This window comes from Micrasema longulum, unplaced genomic scaffold (assembly GCF_059751315.1).
Source record: "Micrasema longulum isolate JH-2025_06_02 unplaced genomic scaffold, ASM5975131v1 h1tg000769l, whole genome shotgun sequence".
NCBI classification, from domain to species: Eukaryota; Metazoa; Arthropoda; class Insecta; order Trichoptera; family Brachycentridae; genus Micrasema; species Micrasema longulum.
The window spans coordinates 502,689-530,191 of NW_028277963.1; the positions used below are offsets into that span (position 1 = coordinate 502,689).

The 27,503-nt window shown below is 32.3% G+C and overlaps 2 protein-coding genes across 2 annotated transcripts; one reads left to right on the top strand and one right to left on the bottom strand.

The window, feature by feature from the left end:
• Positions 1-1,629: 1,629 nt before the first annotated feature.
• Positions 1,630-10,341, bottom strand: LOC148279096 (serine/arginine-rich splicing factor 1B-like). The gene is made up of 5 exons (XM_088230474.1): positions 10,086-10,341; positions 5,972-6,162; positions 5,463-5,635; positions 4,511-4,596; positions 1,630-3,844 (listed from the first exon to the last, which is right to left on the bottom strand). The coding sequence occupies exons 1-5, from the start codon at positions 10,256-10,258 to the stop codon at positions 3,742-3,744; spliced, it is 726 nt and encodes a 241-aa protein (XP_088086600.1). The 5' UTR covers positions 10,259-10,341; the 3' UTR covers positions 1,630-3,741.
• A 1,818-nt stretch (positions 10,342-12,159) lies between these two features.
• Positions 12,160-21,052, top strand: LOC148279097 (dynein light chain 1, cytoplasmic). The gene is made up of 3 exons (XM_088230475.1): positions 12,160-12,299; positions 16,412-16,532; positions 19,322-21,052. Exons 2-3 carry the CDS (start codon positions 16,425-16,427, stop codon positions 19,481-19,483), a joined length of 270 nt encoding a protein of 89 aa, XP_088086601.1. The 5' UTR covers positions 12,160-12,299; positions 16,412-16,424; the 3' UTR covers positions 19,484-21,052.
• The last annotated feature ends 6,451 nt before the right edge of the window (positions 21,053-27,503 follow it).

Below are 27,503 nucleotides of genomic sequence, written 5' to 3' on the forward strand. Positions count from 1 at the left end.
TGGCTGCTTTCTGCATAACTATGTTCAATTGAGACGTCTCACGCGGAGTAAATTCAGAAATACAAAACTTTAAAAAATCATAGTGTTGATAATACGATACATAAAAATTAGATTTTTTTTTGGCTTAGTTAAGTAGTCTATTAACAAATAAATAAAAAAAACCACTGAACTTCCTCATTTTAATCGACCTCTCCAAATTACAATATAATTATAAACTATTTTAAGTAGCCTATTAGGGTGTAATTTTGCCATTTTCCCACACAACTTATTGTTTGATTTATTTTGCAGTTTACTTTGTTTATTGAATATTGGTGTTATTACCTGCACTACTATGAGTGCCTGTACCAAGGCAGGAATTTCACATTTTTACTAACCAGTATCAACATGCGATAATTAACATACCATGTTTTTATTTGTTGGCAAATTGCAGTTTTCAAATTTCGCCTATTAAATTGTGAATTATTTATTTATTTACATTATTATTAAATCCTAACCATCAAAAATTGTGGTGTAAAAACACCCTTTTTAGAATATTAAAACTTCAATCAAACACTGATTTGAATCAAATAATTTATTTATTTTTTAGACAAAAATCTGTCAGTAAGTTGTTTTACTGAAAAAACTCAACTCTGGAACAACTACTACTTATATAGACAATTGAAGACTTGAGTAGATGAAGGCATTGTCGCAAATTAAAAAATATTTACTTTTTCACATAAATTAAGATTTTATGTACACGCCTTTCACATTTATTTATTTGTTCTTTTACAATTTATGTATTACTTTTTTTACATTAAATATAATGTTCTCGCATATAAAGCCAACTCTCGGAGTGAGAATACACCATCCGGCTATAAAGTTACCCATTCGGAAAAAAACCATTCTATGATTATCCATCACTAGGTACTCGGGTCGAGAATTGCAAGCGCAAACCGAAACCGTCCTTTACATGTTTGTTGTTAAACAAAAAAATTGGAATGCTAATGTTCTATGCAATAGAGCAAAAGGCCATCTCCATAAACTGGGGTGAATTATTACTCTAGGAGCCGACTACACCATAAAAAAGTAGCAGAAAACCAATTTTCAGAATAAATGAAGAGGGTGTGATAATTTGCCAATAATTGTATTTATGTTCAAAACTTTAGCCCAGATATATCCACTTTTTTTTGTCACATAACACCTTTACCACTCATGTCTTCAATTGTTTCATTTGGACTTCAGTTTGAAAATGCCCTTAAGGCAAAACAATTTTGAGATATTTTGTTAAAAAAAAAAAACAAAGTTAGTAGGCCCAGATAGTGTTTGATTTAAATATTAAGATTCTAATATGAAGTTCTACAAAATAAATTCCAACTAATAAATACATCATTTTTAAATAGATTTATGACACCAAATTAGACTTGTTTTTACAAATTAAAATTTGTTTCGGTATTTATACAACATACCCCTTATAGTTTTACATAACACATGTCTTACCTATATTGTTTAGGAAATTATTAAAAATAAAAGTTATTCTCATTTTTGGTTTATGCAAAATTTACTTTATGACGCATTTAAGTGTTTTATCATTAATATAATTTACTCACATATTTTTTAAAATCACAGGTCAGGTAAATAAAAATACAGATCAGCTTTAAAATTTTAGTTGTATTTTATTAAAAACACGGTGACAATTACAATTCAAGAGCTGTAAGAAAACATGTAGTTATTTATATAAAAGAAACATTGTGAAAAGGTATAAAAATATTTTTGCCATCAACAATAGTTATTGATCAAGAAGTGATTCGAGCATTAATACCTCTTCATATTAAAAAAAAAAAACTGCGATAAAAGAAAAAACCCGCTAATTTAATTGAGTTTTTTTACAGATAATTGTTACTTCTAAAAATACTTAACGCTTTACGAATATAACAAGTTTTATTATCGTTGTATCAATCCTAAATATAAGGAAAGCGAATTTGTTAAATGAAAGGAAAATTCTAGAGTTTAATAAGCAATCAGAATTAACTGTTATGTACATGAGGAAAAATGTATATTTAAATCAATAATGGTTTATTGTAATAAGATACCGCAAAAGTTTCATTCTAAACAATACATGTCTCAATGTTGTCAATAAGTGACATTTTAAAATCAGTTTTCTGGTGCATTGTAATTTTAATGAAAATTAGGATAAAAACTCTCACAATGATCGTGTTGACGAATCAATGAAAGATAAGTGAATAATTTATGTATTTTTTCTATGAAGGGTCTCCTGAAAATTTTAGTTTGAAAAGCATTATAACAAAAGTTAAATAAAAATGAATTGATTTTAATCACGAAATAGCTATGGAACAATGCACAGTAGTGCACTTTTTCCTGCATGCCATTCAATATAAGTAATGAACAACTGCATGCAGTGTGAGGAATTATTTGGAAAGAAAACCATTTCAACTTTCTATCGATCACAGATAATGTATTACAGATGTGAGAGAATAATTGTATGATTGGCAAATAATTTGGCTTGTACCAAAAGACATATTCGTCGGACAAAGCAACCGACACTGGGAAGGCGTGATGTAAGAAAGTTGAAAGTTGTAAATCATTATTGATATGCATAAGGTGCTCACCGCCTAGTTTAGTATCCTCCGGAATCCATCCTGCTCTAACTCGGCGCACGAGACATTCGCACCGGGCAAACACTTAGTTTATTGCGCGGGTGTCCGTACAAAGGAAACACTTAGATAGCGAGTAATTTATCACTTTTAGTTTCAGCGCGGCTAAAACAACCGATCTAAGAGTTAATTAACACATCCGTAGAATACTCCTACAGAATGTCTTTTGTCCAGGTACACGGTTCCATAGTCTAAGTTTGTCAAAATGCGATCCTCCTATTACGAATGCTTTCCTGGAATCCTGATAATGCACGATTCGTCCTCGGAACATCCGTTAAGCGAAAAAAGTATTCTTCCACAAATTATCCGATGAAATACAGTTCGGGTCCTAATCCATTATCCTCCGAGAAATTATCCAGTTTCCAAAATCCATCCAAATTAATCCCATTATGTCATACGGAGATCCTCAACAATCCATCCTTATTATCCTGCCACTCCGTCCCGTGGATTCATACATATGAACAGAAAAAAAGTCATTAGTTTATTATCATTCAATGTTTATACAGAAAAGGTTCTAATTTACAATTTCACTTACAAACATTACTCGGAACACAACCAAATTGTGTCCTCAACGTATTATTTAAACACAGCAGGTTTTTCCTTACTTTACAATAGGATTGCCTATTCAATTAGATTATTTTAGCCATCTTATAAAAACAACACGGAGAAACAACCTTATCCAAAATACACAACTTAAATCTAATTATGTGACAGAAAAAGGAATGACTTCAAAGTGATCAAATAATCTTATGGGAAATTTGTGAGTAAATAAAGTGCAAAACCCTTAATTCTAGCGCTTAAGACAATATTGCCAGAAAATAAACACGTACAAATTTAATTACAAAATAAAAATCAAAAGTAAAACATAAATATATTTTGCGTATGGAAGGTACAATACGGTTGAGCCAAAAATCAAATGATTCAAAAAGAAAGTAAAGACTGAAGAATCATTAGGTAAATGATAGCATCGCTCATATTACGTCAAGGGGTGGGGATACCTCACTTATCCAACACCCGCGGGTGCTAAATAAGTCGGGTCTCACAGTGTACGCACGGCCGGCGGGAGGCGGTAATACGTACATCGGGGCGCCTAGTAGTTGGAGCGGGAGCGCGAGCGGGAGCGGCTGTACACGCGTCGCACCGGAGAGTAGCGCGGCGAACTGCGGCGAGATGAGTAGGAGTGCGAGCGGGACCTGCAAATAGAGCTATGTATAACTAAATGCAACAGATTATAATGAGGAAGTTTCATGTTTTCTTTTTATTAAAAAAAAAACACAAAAATTATTAAGGCTGTAGTCGGGTAAAACGAACGCAAAATTAGGAAATCATACGATTTTGCCATTTTAAAACTAATGTTTTCTAATAATCGGGCAATAATAAAAAAACAAACGCCTTAATGAACAACTTTACTAAATCAATGTTATTTAACACCATTATTTTTGTAATATTTTTTTTTAAATTTACGTATTCATATTTACATGTCACTCTTTTCTTCTAGTTGTGAAACCTGAAATCTATGAATTTTTACTATGGCAGTTTATGATTGGCAAAAAAAAATTTGTGACAACATGGGAACATATTGTGGGATTTAGTGGTTAATGCAAAAACTTAAAAAAAACCCGACAATATTTTTTAAAAAAGTATTCAAATTTTAACTAATTATTTTTCCTCTTTTAATATATTTTAGTGAAATTTCATGGTAAATGTTAGGGAATCTATATAAAACTAGTTAGTAGAAAATAAAAACGGAGTGTTTTCTGTTTAGGATAGTCTCCATCTAGAGTTTTTATTACGTCCAAGAAAACAATTTTTAAATACAATTTATAGTGAAACATGTTAGATTGAAATATTATATTTACCGGAACTTCTCCTTTTCAGCACTTCCATACCTATCACCACTGCCTCCTCTGTAATCCTCCTTCACTCGAATGTACGAAACTTCTCCCTGTAAAACAATTCAAATACAATTATTAATAGTCGATACCAATGTAGTTACAGTAAAACCTCGTTTATACGTTCCTCAATTTTACGTTTTCCCGCCGAAATGTTCAGGGCCCATTTTTTTTTCTTTCAATTCCTCACTTTAGTGTTTTCCTCAGTTTAACACGGGGGTTTTACTGTATATATTTTTGTTCAAACTAAAAAAACCTTCTTTGGTCTGCTGAGAGATGAGTTTTCATAAAAACTGCTTTGTTCATTTTTATAAGACTAGCTGAAGCATGCACTGTTTTTAAATATAGATAAAAAACAATAAGTTGCATAATAATAGCAAAAATTATAAGACGGTTTTTGAAATGTGGTTACAATGTCCATAGATCGATCACACACACGCGCGCGAATGATCTAGAGCAGGGATGCTAAAACTTGAACTGCTGGCGATCTACCTCAATATTGTTAAGACTGCAAACGATTGACTCTGAGAATTTTAATTTCTCCTCCAAAAAGGCAAGAATTTTTATATTACCGACAATGGACATTTGCTTGTAACTTTCCATATCAAGCAAGCAATGCTTAGTCTAAGACATGTATTTGTTATATACATTAACTAATTCCCGAACCCCCCCCCCCTAAATACAATGTAAAACAAATTTGTCAAAACAACTACCATTTCGGAGAAATATTGCCATTGAATTGTATTAACGGTCAACATTCTAGGGCGAGTTTTTTTATGATCACCACTGTAGTATGAAATAAATAAATTTAAAATATCAAAAATTTCAAGTGCCCTGGGCACGGGACACCCAGTGAGGACGCATTCATTTATTGTATGTTTATATTTAGTACATGTATTACAATAAAAAAAATCCTCACCTCATGAGATCTGAAACGCGAGTCGTCCAATTTTTTGACTGCGTACTTCATGTCTTCGAGGCGCAGGAACTCCACCACTCCGGTGCCGTCCTTGAAGGCGTCAGCAAAGCAGACGTCGCCGGCCTCACGCATATGGTCCTTCAGATCCTGCCACGATCCAGAGCTCGGGAGACCTGATAATTAAAAAAAATATTAATTCAGTGTTTTTTTTTTTCATACATTTTCAGGAAACTTTGCCATACAATTTAATGCTCCAATTTTTACCATGCGCAAGAAAACATTTATTGTATTTTTCCGTAGGGCTGAAGTTCCTTATTATGATGCTTAAGTGATCTACTCATATTTTGACAGTCAAATGAGCAAATACCACAAACAGTACCGGGCATCATAATGTCAATATAAATTATGTTACGAGCATTATTAAATTTTGCAAAATGGCTGATTTAGAAATACCTAACTGGGGGTGTGACTTGTTTAACATTTTAAAGCTCTGTAAAGTTTCAACTTACCACTGACTAGCACTCTGAACTCGGAGCGCCTGGCCGGCGGCCCCCTGCCTCCGCCTCTCCCTCCGCCCATGGGGCGGTCCGACCCGCGCCCCCCTCGGCCGCCGGGCCCTCCCCCTCGGGGGAATTCCACCCGGAGGCGGTAGCCGTCGTAGTCGTAGCCATCACGAGCGCGCACTGCGTCGTCCGCATCGCTGTGGACAAAATGTTTATGAGAAAAATATCAAGCCATAACATTCAAAAAGTCAAATAATGCAAATTTAAAAAAAAATTAAGTTAAAATCTGAAGCACTAAGTTTGTGGTTATTGTTATTAAAATTAGACTTTGTTAAAATAAAATAGGATAATGCTCATCAATAAATTATACCTCCCTCCACCTTATAGCTTTGAAGCCAGACAGTAACAAACAAAAAAAAAGTGATTAAAACCAAAGCTATTTTATTTTAATTTTAATAAAATAATGCAGTTTCTACGAAAACTGTAGTCTGGTAAAGCGCACGTAAAATGAGGAAATTTACCATTTTAAAAGTTAAGTTTGTTTTTAATCGCGCAATAATAAAAAAACATAAATTCGATAAAAACAATAATTTTTAAAGGTATTCTATTAAAAAATATACTCAAAAGTTTTATGTACCTAAAATATAACTACCTTTAGACAAGCAGATTACGCCATTTTAAATTTAGACTAAACTTAGGTATCTGGGTTCTCATATAATATAAAGACTAAGTATTGAACTAAAATTGGTTGTAAAAATTCGAAGATAATAAATTGAACATGAAAGTGGCCGAAGCGAAATCTTAATTTTTGTTTTTGAAAAGAAATAAAAGCATTTCAAATCACATACATTTTTGTGAAATTTTCCTTTATTTCTACGTAAAATTATGCCTTCGATTAATACTTATACAAAAATGGCACTATATAAATTATCCTAAATAAATAAATGTTTTATGTACCGTTTGTTCTGTTTTCTAGATTATGTTTGTAACTTTGTACAATAACTTCTTTCATTTATTACTAAGTTATTTTTGGACTTCTTAATCTTGTTATTGTGTAATGTTATATTTTCGTCTAATTTACTATTTTTTTCCATGTTAATAATCATGGCCTAAAAAAACCATAGTAAGCTCATGAATACAGTATGTAAAATGTAAATAAATTTAAATTAGTAAATAAAATTGTGTTTTAATTTATTAAAAAAAAAAAAATTGATATTTTTTGCGGTTTATGATCTCTTCACTGCCCTTTCAAATATAATCTGTTTAATCAGAAACACCCATCTGGTTTGCTATAATTATATCACATGTTCACCGGTTCGAGTTAACCATCTGTTGGCTGATTGACAACATAGTATGAAAAGTTTCTAGCGTCGTATTTCAATACCATTGAACTTTTCCTTTGATAATTTTGTTTCAATACAACAAATTGAAAAAACTCAGGAAGAATCAGATAATATAACATTCTTTTAATATGTTTATACACACATAAATGTTTTAATTTTAATTTTTGTAATATTAAATATGCAACTCAACATAGGGCTTTTAGTACCATAAAGTCTGTTATACTTTACTCTTGCAGTGTATAATGAATAAATAAATAACCCAGAAATTATTATGAAAATAATAAAAATCAATATTAAATGATAAAAATTAATATAAAAATGCTTATTTCATCTCCTGTAATAATAAAGTACAATATGTTGGTTGGATTATTATTATTATAGATATTTTAAAAATAATGTTAGGTGTAATAATGAGTTTATAAAATAAATATATCTGCTGGTTGATAATTGATTACTCGGGTACTTAGTAAGGAAGTTAACTTTATCTTTTATAGATTAAAAAAAATTCCCAAAGGGACAATCAGTATTTTTTTTGATAAAAGAACATGTTCATTTAGTGTAACATAATACATTGAATGTTGCGAGCCAGATATACGCCTCACATATGCTAAAATTATTTCGATATGGACTATGGAAAATGGAATTCTGGATGAGTGTTTTCGACTCGATTGTCTCAAACAGAATGAAATTTGCATCATACATACAGTTTAATATATTTAAGATATATCGAATACCCAATAATAGTGCACAGAGTACTGCAATATAACAACCTATCACAGTGTTATCTTAATAATTCAAAACTTATAAAGAAAACAGAATTTGTCATAGCCTTGATATTTAATATGGTACAGTCGAACTTGGTTATAACGATGACGGAAATAGCGAGATATCAGATGTAATGAGGAAACATTCCTCGACATTTTAGTTGATGTTTTTCTCCATACATTTATTAACTTTTATAAAGAGCTACTTCTCAGTCATACAAAAACTCTTCAATCGTTTATAAACATAATTTTAAAATAAGAACCTGAGTAGTAAAATTGACACGGGTGGCTAACTTAGGACCGATGTTTATTACACCATGTAAGGGTCTCATCATCATCGTTCACTTTCTGCACCCAATGGTGCATAGAGCACTGCATTGGTACACCAATTGCAGCGTATCCTGATAAAAAAAATGTGCGTTTCAACTCTTTCGCTTTCGGGTAATGCCAGCGGGGCAGTGAGGGTCTATAATGCTATATTCAACACTCTGTTCATGTTTTGGCTCAGTTTTCTGCTTTTGAATGTCCTTGATGTATTTCGGAACTATTCGTCTTTGGTATTTTGGCGGGGCTATAAGAGGGTTATTTTGGACTCGCTTCGCGAGAGTTCATGGAAGGTAAACTAACAGTACTGTGATGCGTTTCTGAATCCTCTTCAGTACCTCGGTCGTTTGATAAATATCTGCTTTTAACAATTGTTGACAAATTACCAGGTTCATATTTTTCATCATTTTTATCACTTTCAGACTTTTCTGTTGCTTCAAGTAATTCATCCGCTAGGAAGGTTAAATCCCTCTTAATTTTGTACCATCAGTGAAAAAATGCGTTGAATCTGGATCAATGTATTGACAGCCTACGTCTTTCTGATGAGAAACATTGAGTTGATTGTTTATATTCAATATTACACATGTTTATACATGTGTAATATTCATCTATATGTACAGGAGGTGGTTTCATTTCACGAACCATTTTTCTCAGTAGAAATTCGCTCATGTCTGCCTTTCGAATCAACGCTGCGTCTGAAACTTTTACTACACTAGATGATAGTGATTTCTGAGATTTGTTTGTTGATTCATGAGCTGCTGATATATTGACAAGATCTTTTTTAGAAGCAACTTTTTCATACTTGACTAACTGGTTGAACGTTGTTTGAAATTTGCGAATTTTGCAAATTCTTAACCTGTTTAACATTTTCTTTGACGAAGTTTTTTTTTGTTCTTTTTGAGGGTTTGGAAATATCCCCGCAAAGAAAACATGTCAATTTTTTTTTTACAAAATTCATTGTAAAGTGTGAAATGATTATAAAATTACAACATATTATTATGAAATAAATATATTACGAAAACTATCAAAAATACGAGTTTATAAAAAACAATTGCCAATCTTTCCACTCAAACCAACATAATGTTCTTATGAATATTTCCTCAATAGTTTTGTTTTATTATTTATCTCTACAAACTGTTCGTAAGTAATTGTTTACTTAATGACAACATAAAGGCGATCGGATTAAAAAAACCTCTCTCTGGTATAACGAGAAAATTCAGTCGGCCCCATCTTCCTCGTAATAACTAAGTTCCACTGTACTTTGGACTGCATTTCCACATCATTGTATAATTATTAATTTACTATATTTTTTCCCGATGTTAATTATAATGACTTAGCACGGGCACAGCATTAAAAGCCTTAAGTTCGTAAATATGTAAACTTTAAATTAATTTAAAATTAATAAAAATAAATCGCTCAGTTTATTTTTAAAGTTTTTTGTTGATGGTATAATTTATCTTCAGGTATCTAACAAATTAATGAATACCACATACAAAATGACATGTTGTCCTTGTGCTGTGATTTATGATAAATACGATGAAACCAGATATGGCGTTAAGGTTCAAAGTATGATTATTTACATACCTACATTCCTTCAAAACAATAGACGCTAAATAATATTATTAGCCGGTAGCTAAAAACGCAAAAAAAAAAAAATTGATACTAATTAAAATGTAAAATCGAACTTACCGTGCATCTTCGAACTCTACAAATGCGAAAGGGGGCCCTCTTCTGTTTTTCAGATCGACGAACGTAACTTTTCCAAATTTGTAAAATAGATCCTGGATATCTTTGGTCCTTATATCGGGAGGAAGATTACCAACGTATATTCTACATTCGTTTCTGCCACCGGCTCCAGACATTATTGTGTGTATTAAAGGTTTTAATTACAATTCTGTAGGCAATTTCTAGCAAAATTACCAGACCCGAACGCGAACTTGTCAACCCAATCTGTGTAGTCTGTGAACCCAATCAAGATTATAATTTAAAATGGCGTTAGCTTGGTTTTTAAAATAAAAGCCCTAATCACAGCAGATTGCAAAATACACAGTTAAAGGAAAAAACTTTTTTGTTCGCAGGCTATAAGACTCACGTAGAAGCTTCCACTAATTTTTTTTTACGAAAAGCCACTAAAAGGTTTAAAGGAAAAAATAAATATTTATGTTGCCAGGGTAAAACATATTTCAATCGCTCCTAAATAAGATTTATATAAACGGGGCTAGTCATGTAATTACTGGTGCTAGGAAAAATCATTTGAAGGCGGCAAAGAAGATTACTATTATTTATTTAATAAAATATATGATACAGCACTACTGCCAATTACAATGAGGATATATCATATTATTAGGTAATTGCAAAAATGTGTTTAAAAAAAGCACAATATATTATTAAGGTCCAGCATATAGTTAATAAAAACAATAATAAACAAAGACGAATAAGTCACTAACACACATTATGATGCATGGTTAGAGAAGAAGAGTCTAAAACTGGTAATCTTAAAGGAAAATATCCACTTCTCTCGGTAGACTGTTCAACAGATCAATCTTCCTTCCAACGGGCAATATCAACGGTAATTTTTTTCTGCATTCAGGAAGAACAGGTGGTCATTATGGATAACTTTATCATTTTTGTAATGAAATACATACTTTAAGGGAACTTATATAAATAATTTATAAGGTGGTTTAAAAAATATAAAACATGTTTTGTTTCATACAATATACCTTAGTTTTAATTGCATTCATTTGAATTAGGGATTTTACTTTGCTTTCAATTTTAAAAAGTTAAATTAATTCTTATTTACTTGGACATGTACATCCAGGATTATCCATTATGATAAATATTTTAAAAGTGAAAGAAAAAAAAAATCGCACATAAGTATTTATTACTTTCATATTATATTTAAATCTTCAGAGTAATAAGTGCCAAAGCGGTAGCGCGTTATTATTCTGAATTCTAAGTATAGATCGGTATAATCATTGACGTTGTCATAAGGTACAATAGTAATAAGTTATGAATATTATGTAACAAACAAACATGCCGTTTCACCGTAGGGGTAAACAGAGAGGACAGAACGCCATATCACTCTGTATTTACATACAGATCTCGCTTCATCTACATTCATACATCTTTTCATGCACACACGCCGATTATTCCTACTTTTGACATCTCCATTTTTGAGTATTTGTTGAATTTGGTCGTACCATGTCATCCTTGGTCTTCCTTGTTTTCTGTATCCATCAACATTTGAACCGTAAATCCTTTTAGCCGTTCTTTCGCCGTCAATTTGCTTTACATTTCCAAACCACCGCAGCACTCCTTTCTTGATTTTGTCGATAATGCTAGTCTCAGCTTTACATAATGCACAGATCTTGTCATTTGTGCACCTATCATACATTGTTTTATCACACATTCACCTGAGCATTCAGCATTCTTTCATCATTGTTTTTTCTAATTCCATGCTTCGCTCCCATACATAAGGGGCGGTACAAGAATTCCAATATAATATAAAATTATGTACAGCATGTTTCCTAATATATAAATAAATTTATGCACAACAATGGTTGGCGAAACTCGTACCTTCTAATAAAAGGACCAAAAGGAACAATAAAGGTATTATTTCTTCATATTTTGAAATTAGAAAATAGGTTTGAATTCAATATAATATTGCCCTATACAAAAGTAATTAGAAATGTTGCCAGTATATAATCTTGAAAGACGCATCTGAAAGAGTCTTCGGAAGACCGACCAATAGAACTGCTGCACCAGTTAAAATCCATTTTGTAAAAGATTATCCGCCAAGAGAGGGACCTTAGAAATTTTGGTGTAGAAATTAGAATTGCCGTCGTGCGTATTTGCCGATACATATATTATTGTATTCTCGCATTATTGTCAAGACCCTTAAAGGTAAGGTTTATTTTTTTACTAATTGCTGCTATTTTATCGTAGATATTAGTAAATATGAAATTGCATTTTTACTGAATAAAGAATTAGTTGTTTTTAGACATCGATAAAACGTTGTCTAGGCGATTTCCCAGATTATTTCAGGCCTACGGAACATAATTTCAGTTGATGGTCAAGCTAATTGTACCTGGAATAACGCAACAAATTACCATCTTGTATAATTTTCGAATTTTTTGATGACAGAATTGAACGTTAGTGCTACTGTCAGAGTCCACGCGAGAAATAAATATTCCGAAGAAATTAATAGGTAATTAGTTTCGGCGTGAATATTCTATCCTTAAAAGTTAATCAATAATTTATTTTTGCAGTTAAACTCTGTTTCTAAACCATTTTATTGCAATGCCGGCTTTTGACGAAAATTTACCTGTTTCTCCCATACTTATAATATGTATACCATAATATGCGCGTGTGAAGGTGTTTCCACCTTTCTATGTGTAGCGATTGATTTTTCGTCTTTATTTTAATGTCATGGAAACAATTCCAGTTGCTTCTAGATATAATTAGAAGCTGGATTGATTTCCAATATATTAATGCGAGATATTGCACAGTAGTAAGATAAACATATTATTTATTAGTTTGCCCAGTGTAGTTCAAGGTAACTGCAAAGATCAAAAGTGCATTTTATGTTTACATAAAGTAACCCTTTATTTTTCTCCCGAATCGTAAGCAACCAGTTGATAGATGTTTTTAAGTAATGTAATGAGAAAGTTGTGTTTTTTTAATAAAAAAAATAATAAAAAATGGATCAGCACTATGATTTTTTAAGTTTTGTGATTTTGAAATTACTCCACCTGTGACGTCTCATGCTCTTTACGGTGAGTTGTCCTGATTGGTGGGTTGGGTTCCCGGTAACCGGAAGCGTATCACAATGCTCTGTCATTGGTTGATTTCGGAGAACTAGTGACGTCGTTCAAAGCAGTTAGTTTTTCATACATTTTCGAGAAACTTAGCCACAATTAAATACTCAAATTTTTACCGCATGTAAGAAAACATTTTTGTATCCAATTTCCCCGTAGGGCTGAAGTTCCTCAAGTGATCTAATCTCAATAAACATTCAACCAGTTAATTAATTATTTAATTTGACCACATCAAAGTATTGATTTGTGTCTTCATAGGGCTCTCTAACCTATATCCAATTTCCCGTTGCACTGAACTTCCTTATTATTTTTATATCTATTCCCCGTCCAGGCGGATGAAGAATAGAGTTCGGTGTGTGACTGAATAGAGAGAGAATCTTGGACAATCGTTTTCGATTCGACTACTACTCTTGATTGAAAGAGTTAACTTTATGCTATACATATATCTATGACATACTTGGAGTTTAAAGCAAAAACGCCACGTCTAAGATCTCTGATTCTGGAAAAAAACATTAAAACCAGTAGCGAAAAGACTATTTCTTTTATGTTTAACGTGCAGCTCGTGCGTGGTATAATCAGTAATGAAAATACTATTTTTAAAATTTTTATGTACACATTGAACTTAAAAGAATGTCTTTTCTCTACTGATTTTGTTGGTTTTTACCAAAACAGTCATCATGGACAGTGGCATTTTTGCTTTATACCCCCTCATTTCATCAAAAGTTGATAGCTACAAATTTTCAAAAAATAAGATGTCTTCGTAAATGGCATCAAATAATATTTGTTTAAAAAGTAAATAAAAATATTTCATATTTTATAAATACTGTAGCCAACGTGTTACCGGCGTCGTGTTGTGATTCCGCTGTTTACAGACCCGTTCACTGGTTGAAGGTAGTGGAGGCTAGGCGACCCAGTTGCGTCTCATCAAGGCCGGATATGTCTTCAGAAGGGCCTTTTCAGGTTGAATTGCCCAATTTGCCGTGGTTAGGAATCCGTAGAAAGAGATGTCCAAAATCAAAGTCCAAAGTGAAGCGAAGGCCACAAGAAATGAAGCCGAGTAGAAATCTGGGTCGGGGCAGAGAGTAGAGATGAGTGAACGCCAAACATCAGAGAAAATGTGACTGTTTATTTTTAAATGTGCATGTTTTATACCGTTAGCACTGCGCGCCCCACCATTAAACCCCGCCGTGCGAGCCTAGAATATCGTAGCGGAGAGAGAGAGAGAGAGTGATAGAGGAGGCCACCTGTCCGCTCTAGCCGTATAGTTTTAGTTTTTCTTCAATATAGGTATAATTTATACTCTTATTAAAAGTCAATATATAAATAAATAAACAAAACAACACAAAGAGATAGTCAGGTTTCAAGAAATAACAACTCATTCCAAAAATAATCAATTAAACTAACACAAATACTACTGTTAGTTCCATATACTGCTATCTTCCATCTACTCATTAAGTCCATAATAGGCCTTTTTTTGAAGTACGCTTTTTTTGAAAATGTTGAATTTATTGTCCGTCATAATTAGGACATCGTCGGGTATTCTATTGTAGAAGCGTACGCAGTGCGCAGTGCCCCACAAACGATGTGCTTACCTTGCTTAGCTTCAATTCCGGGATTACCAATTTGTCTTTATTTCTAGTGTAATGATTATAATTGCCGCTATTTTTTTGAAAGAGAGATATATTTTTACGCACATACATAATATTATCATAAATATACTGACTATATACTGTCATAATTTTTATTTCTTTAAACATATTTCTTAAAGAATCGCAAAAATTTAAGTTGTAAGTACCTCTCACTGCCCTCTTTTGCAAAACAAAAACTGCGGAAATGTCGGCAGCCCGATCCCAAAATGCCACAAGACATAATAGTGTGAAAGTAGCTAAAATAGACTATTTTCACTGTAGCTACATTCGTTATTAGTCGGATCTTCCTGACGGCGTATGCTGCTGCACTAAATCTTGCCGCTAAAGCTTTTATATGGGGGGCCCACTGTAGGGTAGAATCTATAGTCAGACCTAGGAAAACTGTGCTTTTAACAAAATCTAGCCTCTTGTTATCTAGAATTATTAATTTCTTACATTACGTAAAGCAAATTGAATACATTTAGTTTTAAAAAAATATATAATTATATATTTGTCCCTCCAGCCACACACGTCAGTCAGAGGGCAGCAGCGCAGCACGAAACAATGCAGATTCAAAATCATTCAAACTGATTTATTAAAACTAAATAACTATTCTTAATGCCTCAGTATGGAAAAGGCCACCTCCATATGTTACAAATACTAGTCTTGATGGAGAAGGCAGCACATTTCTAATACGCACATACCGAGGTTCCTAATGTTAACTATATAATCTATCGAGGTGGTGGTTTCAAGAAAGGCCGCTTTCCGTAGTTGACGTCCTTGACAAATACAAAAAATAATATTCAACGTGCAGTTTTATTTGAATTGTTGATTTGGGATGACTTTTTTTAAAACTTTTAAAGTGCAATATCTCACATCTAGTAAAATGTAGTTACCAACTTGTGTCAGAAATCCGACAATATGTAACATAACTAAACTTACTAAAAGTAAGAAAAAGATTCTAATTATAGACGCAGCAAGCAACATCTCCATCTTCAACTTTTAAACACTACAACTTCGTAGTTTTATATTACTGTCCTTAGTCTTATTTGAGTCAAATCTGGAAGCAGTAATAAGCCGCGGTGCAAGGAAATGAAAGCTTAAACATTTATGGTGTACAACAGGGCCTCCGTTCAATATAATTATAATGTAGATAGATAGATGTGCACTGATATGCAAATTTTATAATGAATGCAATTTGTATTCGACTCACCAGTTATGTTTTTGAATATTTTTGAATAATAAAAAAAAACTCTAAAGCTACAAATTGTTAATAAAACTTAATTAATTCATATACTATTCTGCGAACTACTGTGGAGTGTTAATTTTTTTGTAATTTTTCTCAAGTCATTATTTTTTTTTAAATATATTTTTTGACAAATTTCAATTGTAGCATAAGCAGATACAATCAAAGGTAGTATACAAGTATGTCAGGATCAATACGTGCGGTGTTCCGTCCTCTGCCTACCCCTACGGGATATGGCGTGATAGTAGTAATAGTGATTTTATTTATATTAAATAATTTAGTTGTAACGCAAAAATTTATATGTGAATATGAATTTGTCAACAGAACCGAAGACAAAATGTGCGACCGAAAGGCAGTGATTAAGAATGCCGACATGGGGGACGAGATGCAGCAAGATGCCGTGGATTGCGCAACACAGGCATTGGAGAAGTACAATATTGAAAAGGTTTGCCAAATTTATAATGTAGAGTTCGGAAGATCTTTTATTATTTATTATTATTGAAATCACTCTCGAAATCTTTAGCAAAATACAAGGCATAAGATAACTATTCAAAGAAGTAAGAACTTACAGATTTCGCATTAATATTTATTATGTATACAGAAGGTGAGGAAAAAACTCTCCTCTCCCCCTGTTTCCATGTACATTTATAACTAAAATTTCACAACAAAGAATTCATTAGATTTTTGTAGGTGGTAAAAATGTAAAAGTTAAGTAGAAGATAAATTGAACGTAGTTATGCAGAAAGCAGCCAGTCCACAATTTTGAAAAAATGTGACATGGGTGCAGTAAGGTGGTCAAAATGTTCTGCTAAAAACAGCCAGGCCGCTTTCATACAAAAATAGGTCGATCACAAAAAATTCATTTTGAAATTTTAAGAAGAAAAAAAAGAAAAATCTTAAGGTACTTTACAAATCATTAAAACCGGTTAAATACATAATTGGATTCTTGTTTGTAATATTTAAAAAAACTAATGTATTCATTGTTTATCATTTTTCAAAGTCAAAAACATTCCAACTGTTGTGTAGATTTGATGATCTACTCTTTTCACAAAAGTGCTATTATCTCTGTTTCACTTTTCTATGACTGTCTACTTTCTGCATAATTACGTTCAATTTAGGATGTCATCAATAGACCTGATAAAACATTGTATTATACTCGGAGTAATAAAACGCCATCCGCTTGTAGAGTCGCCCATACAGACAAAAAACATATGATTATCAATCACGAAGTTAGTTACAGTTTACTGCAATACAACGGGCCGTAGGTACTCGGGTTGAGAATTGCAAGCGCAAACCGAAATCATCCGTTACGTGTTTGTTGTTAGACCCAAAACCAAACCAAAAATTTGAAAAGCTTTTAGTGCGAAAAGGCGTCTCTTGCGGGTGGGTAGCTAATTATTACTTTGAGGTATTATACAAACAATATTATAATAATGTTACTTAGCTAACAGTAGAGTTCTGAGGAGAGCATCTATAGTGCCAATATTCAGTTCAATTAATTTCTTTAAATATAACATATACATTACAAGCATACATTCAATACGTACATATTATAAAAAAGAAAAAATACACGAAAGAAACTCGTGTTAGGAGAAGTAGTAGGAGAATCTTGCTCCGGAAAACCCCTTCGGATACATGGAACAGATCAATATCCAGAGCGATGTTTATCATAGCGATAGCCCTTCCAACAGGCATAACCATAGGCAGGTTGGTCCTGTACATCGGAATATGAAACAATCTATGCTGACGCTGTCTTAGGTAATTATAGGAACACACAAACCAATGCTCATTATAATCTCAGAATTATCGATCATACCGCGCAACAATCGATAAAAATGTGTAGTCAAATACACATTCCTTCTAGTCTCCTGTCTAACTGTTGTAGCCAAGCATACCCTGGAGAAACTCAAATCGTAGCATGCAAATTTGTGAGAGGTCAGATGAGCGCACCAAGCGTTAGTGTTGCTGCGCTTGTCTGACTTCTCTGAGCATAACGACTCTAATGCTCGTCTGACCTCTCTAAGCGCAGCAACACCGATGCTCGTTTGATCTCTCATAGTTTATTACACTGCTGCATCTTCACCGACGCTGCAGATACTCCTCGGAACTCCGCCTTACAATACTATTAGAACCTAGACTCCGAACAAACTGTATATTTCTAAAATCAAAATACCAGTAGGTGATACACAAATAATATTATTTGGTTTGTGGTCCCGTGGCTAGTGTCGCAGTAGATAAATATATATTATAATTAAATATGTATTAAAGCTGAAAAGGTGTACCTTAATGTATTCTATTTATTTATTAACGGACACTGTCCATGTATACAATTTAAAGGATTTAAATATTACAATAAAATAATAGTTTAAAACATTTTAAAAAAGAAGGAAAGAAGTATTGACAAACATAAGGGACATCGAGACAAGATCTGGACTATTTATTTAGTGCTCGTTTAAATCGTTGTAAACTTAAACCAAAAAAGTCCAGATGGGACATCAAGACAAGATCTGGACTATTTATTTAGTGCTCATTTAAATCGTTGTAAACTTAAACCAAAAAAGTCCAGATCTTGTCTTGAGTTAACAATAGGACAAAGACGGGTCATAGGAGAATTAAGGCCATAGTTTGTTTTATGCTAATCGATGAACAAGTACTTCATTGTTTCTCAACCTACAAGTCGGAATATCGAATTTTACTTATCCCAGTAATGTTAGAACATCGATTATACCATTTAGTATGCCGAACATATATATGGAATTAATATTAGTTCTACGTTTTTGAAAACTAGAAATATTGAACATTGACTCTATATCAGCGTAAGAATAATCACCTCTCTCTAGTCCAAGCATCCACTCTACTTTTCGCAGCAAGCGATGTTGGACTGATTCAATATGATTTATGCGATTGACATAGAATGGAGACCAGACCACGGAGGCATATTCTAGAAGAGGGTGAACAGTTGAACATATTCTATTAAATAAATAAATCATGAGAATGAAAATATTTTTTTTTTTTTAAATACTGAAATATTATTCTTACTAGTAACATTGTATTATGTATTTAGCATAAAATGTATTTTTTCATATGCATCCACTTGACCTTTTGCTGACATTTTGTTATTGATCGTAAATTAGTATATTTTGATAACATTGAATGTGTAAGTAACTGCAAGATAATGTGATTATTTTTCCGTACCAGCAAGCTTCTCGTTCTCACATTTGGGCTTTGTTCCAGGACATTGCCGCATACATAAAGAAAGAATTCGACAAAAAGTACAACCCGACCTGGCATTGCATAGTGGGGCGTAACTTCGGGTCGTACGTGACACACGAGACGCGCCACTTCATCTACTTCTACCTCGGCCAGGTGGCCATCTTGCTGTTCAAGAGCGGTTAGACAGTCCGGCCTCGCGTAGATGTTCCCTCGTATCTCCATCCGGTTAAACTAAATTGAAGAATGTGAAAAAATTTCCCAATATTCCATGTTCTCTTTGCATGACTGTGTTAAATCATTAGATAAATTTAAAGGGTAAAACAATATATGGGAAATTATTAGTTTAAGGACGGCGGCATCCTTTTCCGATGTCGCGTCGCATTATTATAATATAGATGTTACTATAATTTCAAATTATATATGTTGAGTTTTTTCGTGCCCCTTGATTTTTATTGTTTTATAAGTTTATCTTATATGCCGAGCAGAGTTGGAGTCAATCTACGGGTAGCTGATTATACCCACCGTTCTCCCACACGACTCCCCGAGATTGGAGTGTTCACTCTAGCGCAAGTCATCGACCAGCTACACGGTGAACATTTCATATTCACCTTCAGTTCAATTCTTAAAACACCTTTTTGTTTTAATGAGTTTGTATTTTATATCCATAAATGTAAACAATACCTATATCTATTACTACTCAACTTACTATAGTATAACGCATAATTTTATATAGTGTACACAACTACCTACCCTTTTATACCTTTTAAATATAAATATTGTATTTTTTCTATGTTAGGTTGAAACATTGACCGTTTGATTATGAATGTGAATTATTTCAGTAGGCTATGTTCGTATTAACGAAAGCTAAATATGGATGCCAATACCATCGATGAATAAAGCAGGGTCGTTTGACAAACCATAATGTAAACTAATTGGTTGTGTGACGTGGTCAGGAGTCATCTCCCTAGTCAGTAATGGTTCGGTTAATAATAGCCACTCACTAAGTTAATCTCTCACATTGGTAGCGATCTTCCGGAACCATCGGGAAAGACTTATGGTTTGAATGTCGGTTAGGATTATTGTGCGCTTGAACAATGGCATCTATAAATTACTCTCTTTAGACCATCATCATCTACGTGGAGCATGCTTTTGTTATCTGTCAATTAAATTATTTAAAAAATGTGTTATCTCGATAATCATGGACATTTTTGAATTTCAGACGATTGTTTTATTTTTGATAATTTTGTCAATTTCCTTATATCGGCTATATAAAGAAACCTCTAGTAATTAAGCGGTGTGATTGGAGGGTGTGAGAGAAATTCCTGTCTCGATCGTTTTACGTAATTCACTCTAATTAATAAGCACAAATTTATTTATGATTTGTTAGGTTTTTTTTTACTCGCAGATTAGTTCGAGTAGCTATTTAACCACTCCCGCATTTATGTTTATAAGACTAAATATTTAGCTGGATGTCTAAATATTGATATGTTAATATGTAGCTCATTAGCCGGTGTACCACATAGCATGCAACTTCGGGACTTGTAATTTCTAGAAATTTCATCAATGTAAAAACCATTTGGATTTTTTTCCGTGTACTTAAGGACAGGAGCAGGAATGCTATTTCTTGTTTAAGTTATGTTTGAAAAATATATCTATTTACTGAAGCGAAACTAAATCTACCAACTGTCGCAATGTGAGCAGTGACCACATTATTTGGTTTTGGTTTGTGGCAATAAATCAGTTCTCTTTGAATGTTGTTTTACTCCATCACAAACCCACCCACCACATGCATTCATTTCTTCATCATTCTGAGCAAAAACATAATACTTCATAGTATATTTAATTTTTCAACTGACATTTCTTGGTGGAACTGCATTTTAGTAATTCCAGGTTTTGTCGCGACCGACATCGGAAAGAAATTTTTTTGTTGCATTTTAGACTGGACATTTGACACCTGTATAAAATGGCCTATCAGCAAAAAAAGTTTTTTCCAAATTGATTTAAAATCCTTAGTAGTTCGTTTATTTTACTAAACCTGTAGCCATAGGCCGTCGAATTCCGGAGTAATAGCCGCGGCATCAGCTAATTAAAGCTAATACCTTCTGGAAGAAATACAAAAAATAGACCTTTTGAATATGTCACTATTTATTGTGTAAAGTAAAGTGGCCACTTAAACCAGCCAATGACAGGTCATATGCCCTGTAAATGCCTAGACTTCTATATTCCCTTCTCAAAAATGTTTTCCCCCTCTGTTGCAATAAATTTAAATATGAATAACCCCCTAGGGAGGAAATCCAGCCAGTCTGCAAGCATTTGGACATACTCAAACATTGTTGAACAATCCTATTTATTGAATATATAGATATTAGTTATATTTTAAGTACATAAGTTATTAATAACAGTAACAGCTGCCAGCTAGTGCTGTACATGTAGCTTGCTAATTACAAAAAGAGTTTCCATTTCAACGAACTACGACTCATTCTTAAACTAGTTAGTGAATGGTTGATTTTTTTTGCATTTGTATGATTTTTCACAAACATTTATACTATTGAGCTTTCAGATATCATAAATAATTGTTAGAAAATGGAAATCTAGTTGCAGAGTAGGAAGCGAACCTCTGGTTTCCGATCCAAGTTCAGCAACACTACTGTGGGACCACAACTCAGCTTTTATCTCTGGCGTATTTTATACAACTTTGGATGATATTCCGAAAAAAAATGAGAAAGGGAACATCATTTTTAATTATAGTCTGTGGTGTAGTGGTCGAGACGCTTGCCACACACGAAAGGTTCTGGATTCGATTCCCGATGAGAACACAAATTAAATTTAATGATTAATTTATTTACAATTTTTTGTTTACATTTGTTAATTTTTTTTTTAACATAATATATCACTTTATTTACAAAAACAAAAATCCCACATTAAATAATTAAAATGCTGTACAGTAGAGGTTGTTAAAGAAAACACGCAGTTACTAGAGAATATTTTAATTTTTCCCAAAAATAAATACTTTTTCCACCAATAGAACATACAATATAATTTCAAGTGTATAAAAAAATTTGAGAGCAAGATCTGGTAAAAAAAAAGGATTACTTATCAATGTTATATTATATCAATGATAAATTATCATTGATATAAAAGAATAGGAAATAAGAGATTTTTCTAGATTGGTTTTATACAAAACAAAACATCAGAAAAATAAATACTAAACTAAAACTAATTGGCAGGGTTCTTTTCCAAAACTAAATTTGAACTTTTTCAGGAATCAATATTTTTTATTATAGACTGAAGTTAAAAAAAACGATGGGGGGGTACAGTTAAGAAGGTATGATGGGTATTTTTATTTTCTGAAAAAATTAGGCCGGTTCACCAAATACACTAATGCATATTTGAAATAATATTTTTTTTTGTTATGAAATTTTACCTAAACTGACTTATTCTGGAAATAGTTTTTTATAAAAAAATTATGTCTACCCTGGAAATAGTTCATTTTGAAAAAAAAACTGATTATTAAACTACAAAATCATCCAAAATTATGGTTCTTAAAATATAGTTGGATTAGAATGACAGCTGTCAAACTAATTTCATTAGTGATGGGAAATTACTGATCACTGATCAAATCGATTTTATCAGTTTTTTCATGCAATCATGAAATTCTGTTTCCGAAAATTGATATAAAAATGCAAAAACAAGCCTATTATAGCGTGTTTAAGACAATTGTTCACCAAAAAATAAGAAATTTATACTTTTTTCATGAACAACATCACATGAATTATTGTTTTATTCGATCAACTTACATTGATCGATTTCTCCCATCTCTAACATTTTTGCAAAACGATGTAATCTTGTAAGAACGTCGTTAATAATTAGGTTTATTTTAGTTTTTTTTTAGTTTTAAAGCTGTTTTTATGCATTTATGTTGATTTATATGTCAAGCATGTATTTAAAAAAAAAATTAACATGCCAGATACGAATGATTTTTCGTGTGTCAATATAAATCACTCCTTAGACGTTACTACAAAGTTATGTCCTCACTTTTTCTGACAAATGTCATTCTAATCAAGCTATATTTTAAGGACTATAGTTCGTTTTTACAAAAAAAAAATAAGCAACATGTTTTGCATCCCCAAATCAACTAACTCAATTTAACATATTCTGGAAATAGTCAACTTTGGAAAAGAAACTTACAAATACGAGGCACTGAAAGAAAGAGAAGCTTAAACAACATTTTTTTTAAATATGTATCTCTTGCCAATACAATAAATAAGAAAATTGTTATGATTACAATTTATTTTGATGGAAAACATACGCCGTTTTACTGAGAACGGCTTGATATTTTTAAAAGCTTCTCTGGTTCTCAGTGGGCCCATATTACACAATATGACAGAAAATCAGACAGTTATACCTTAATTTCAATGTCTAGGAATACAAGAATTCATTATTACAAAAAAATACACATTAAAATGTTGCAATTGGTTATTCTTAACTTGTTTCAGAATTAGCACCTAGGGATTGCCAATTACATTCAGCAGAAGACAGATTTCTATAATCTTGCATCAACGGCGAGAAATAAGGAACTCTGTTTCATTTTGAGAATGCCCAAAACATTGTTTTGGTACAAATACTCTTTACTTATTAGATTTTAACTCTTAATCCCAGATAATTTAGCATTAAATGTGCAAAAAATCCCAAGAAATTTACTTGCAAAAAAACATATTGTCACCTCAATTTGAATGCAATGTAAGTAATTTTTTTCTGCATTTCAATCTTAAGATTATGATTGATTATTTTTCATCGTGCAAAATTGTTGACAGAAAAAAACTTTTGAAGAACATTTTTGGAATAACGCGTATCTCAAAAAAGATATGTATTGCTTGGAATACAGCGCAAGTCGGTAATTTCTATAGAGCCATTTTGGTGAAAGGGCGCTGTACAATAAATAAATATCCCAGCACTTCTTGCAGCTACCGAGCGCATGGACGGTTGGGATTCTAGTTCCTCATTTTCAATTATGATGTATTTCAATTATAACAGATAGGGTCAGTTGTACAATAGTTTACTTTTGTTTGGATAAATGTATACCTTAAAAACACAATATACATATACATATATATATATAAAACAAAATATTAGGTAAAAAATGAATATTTTTGCACAAAATTACTGATTTATGAAGTTTTTATTGTCTCCTGTTAAGTTATCATTATGTGACTTTCGTTTTATTCAAATTGAGGCAACAATATTGAGTTTTGGAACATAAAAACTTAGTTTAACACTTTGAGGTCGATTGTTTATCTTCCCCATGAGATTTTCCACATACACCAGTTAGGGCTGATCATCGGCTTTTTGGGATTAAAAGGCCTTAGGTTGGTTTTAGTCTCACGCTGACTGTCGGCTCTGATAGGTTAATACTATGAAGCGTTCCTGAGTAACGCTGAGCCGTGCGCAGCCATACATGGTGCGTGTCATCCTGTACATCCAGTGCTCTTGTCCCTACCATGTAGACAATGAGGGGGTTTAGAGCGACAGCGAAAGGGACATTGAAAGTTGTAAATGTAAATATTTGTTCCGGGTTTTCCTTACTGAATTTGGTTGACAGAGGAAGAAATATAATCAATTTGTAAGGAAAAAAAAAATTATAAAGTTTATGTTTGAAGCACTAAATTTGTGGTTATTCATTATAATAAAATAAATAAAACAACTTTGTTATTAACCACAAATTTTTTTAATTTTTTATTTTATACCAACCGGTTTCAAAGCAAACAAGCTTCTTCGTCAAGGTGATTGCGATTCAATCTACATTGGAAAAACTAAAAGAAACTTCAATATTAGAGTAAAAGAACACTTAAGATGCTTAAATAATAATAATTTTTCTGAATTCGCAAATCAGCTGATAGAAAATAATCATAACTTTAATATAGACACTGGATTAAAAGTACTTCATGTTGAAAATAAAATATTAAAATTAGACAACTTAGAAATCAAAAACGCAATTCATAATAAGAAAATAATAATTAATAACCAAATAAACAATATTTCTTTTAGTCCTCTCCTGTCTAGCTTCGAAAATATTGTTATCAAATTACCACCCGTGTAAGGAAAAAACGACTTGATTTATTGGGTCCACGTGTAGTATTTAGTTAAACATGATAAGAATAAAATAGGCATTAATTCATTAGTTACGTAAACCTTGACGAAGAAGCTTGTTTGCTTTGAAACCGGTCGGTGGAAAAAAAAAAAAATTAGTGGTTAAAAACAAAGTTGTTTTATATATTTTATTTTGAAAAAAAAAGCTTGCTTGTATGAGTGAATCTAGAGAAAGAGACATTTAACATTCAGTGAGTGTTTTCGTTTCGCGCTGATCCGACGCGCTGACAAATACAATCATGTATGTCTGTACTTCGCGGTGATCAGCACGATATTAAAACGACTTGAGCTGACAGGACGGCGCTGACTAGCTACCTGCCGGCGTGAGACTAAAACCAGCTTTTGAAGTATGTAAATAATTAAAACCACACGAGATGTATAATCAAATCGTAACACACTGTTAATATATAATCACTAACAAGGCCGCACATTATTACAAGAATTGCTTATAATACAAATAATCATTTTAAAAGTGCTCTTGTGGATGTATCTTGATATAAAAGGTGTAAATCTTAAATATGAATGCAAGTATACACTATCATAAATACCAACATTTAAAAAATATTTCTTCTACATCAAATATAATTTTGTCAACCATGTGAATAAATATATTTTCAGGGTGTCCTTTAAACCCTGTCACATCCAAAACCACGATGATCAGTATGGGCAATAAGACATATTAGCATATTTCAAAAAATATATAGAACAAAGATATTTTTTTAAAATAAAATATTAAAAAAAACAATTGGTTGCTTACTTCTGCAGGGGAGAACTGAGGGGAGCGCGGCGCAGTATCAGACTCCCCCCTTCCCCCCTCTCGGTTTACCCCTACAGAAGTAAGCAACCATTTGCTTTTTTAAATATTTTATTTTAAAAATTTTATTCGTTCTAAAAAATTATTTTTGTGCCAATATGTCTTCTTTCTCATACTGATCATCGTGGTTTCGGATGTGACAGGGTTTAAAGAACCCCTGTATATATTTTTAACTGTGAGATATTGTTTTAACTGTTAGATTTTTTAAAATATGTACCATGAAAATTGATATTTCGTATTACCTACTTAAAAATGTTTAAAAAACGTGATCATAAAAATATCAACTAAACGTCCTCAAGTTTATTATTTTGAGGGAGCTAATTTTAAGCATTTAAATGGGGCTAGTTAAAAGCTTCTGACACAATCCTTCGATTCTTGTTTGAAAATTACCCCTGGATACAAAAATCATGGTAGGAAATCATTGATAAATGCGCTTAAAAGATAGCAAATAACAAAACTTAGCAATGTTTCTTTTTTGGGTGATACATGTGTGTTGGATTTGTTCCGACGTTTCGGCTACCATTGCAGGAGCCATCTTCAGGGTAAGCTGAGTGTTTTGTAGAAAAAAGGTGTGTGTTTAAGTACTAGTAATTTGTACTGTGTCGCAGTCGGCAGTAGGCACATTTCTATTCATTTTTGTAGTATGTCCAACACACACGATATCACCCAAAAAAGAAACATATTGATATCAGTGACCGTGAAAACCTTCGCACCTATTTAACAAAACTTAGGATTATTTATCTGGCCATATGTGGCATCTGCAATCGTAAGAGGTTAAATAAATATACAAGTCAAAATGTTTGTTATTTTTCATTACTCTAAGTACATTTATTATATTAACATAAAGAATGAAGTACATACCATTATAAATTATTATAATATATTACAAATATTAATGAGTCACCAATGTATAAAAAGCTTGTTAAAAACGTTAACACGAACGTAATCTAGCAGATTTCAGTTTAATACCCGTAATAATAAATGCATTTATAGGCATATTGCATGAACTGAAACCGGCTGACAGTAATATTATATATTTTTATATTTGCAATCTTAAATATAATTTGCATAAAACTATACATCCATAAGGCAATTTTCACTTTAAATGCATTGAGCAATATTGCATTAAGGAATTTTTAACAATTTCTTTTATTTATCAAATTAATAAATATTATGTATGTTTATTATCCATTTTATTAAGTCAGACAAGTCCAAAAATCAAAACTTAATTTGAATATGCTG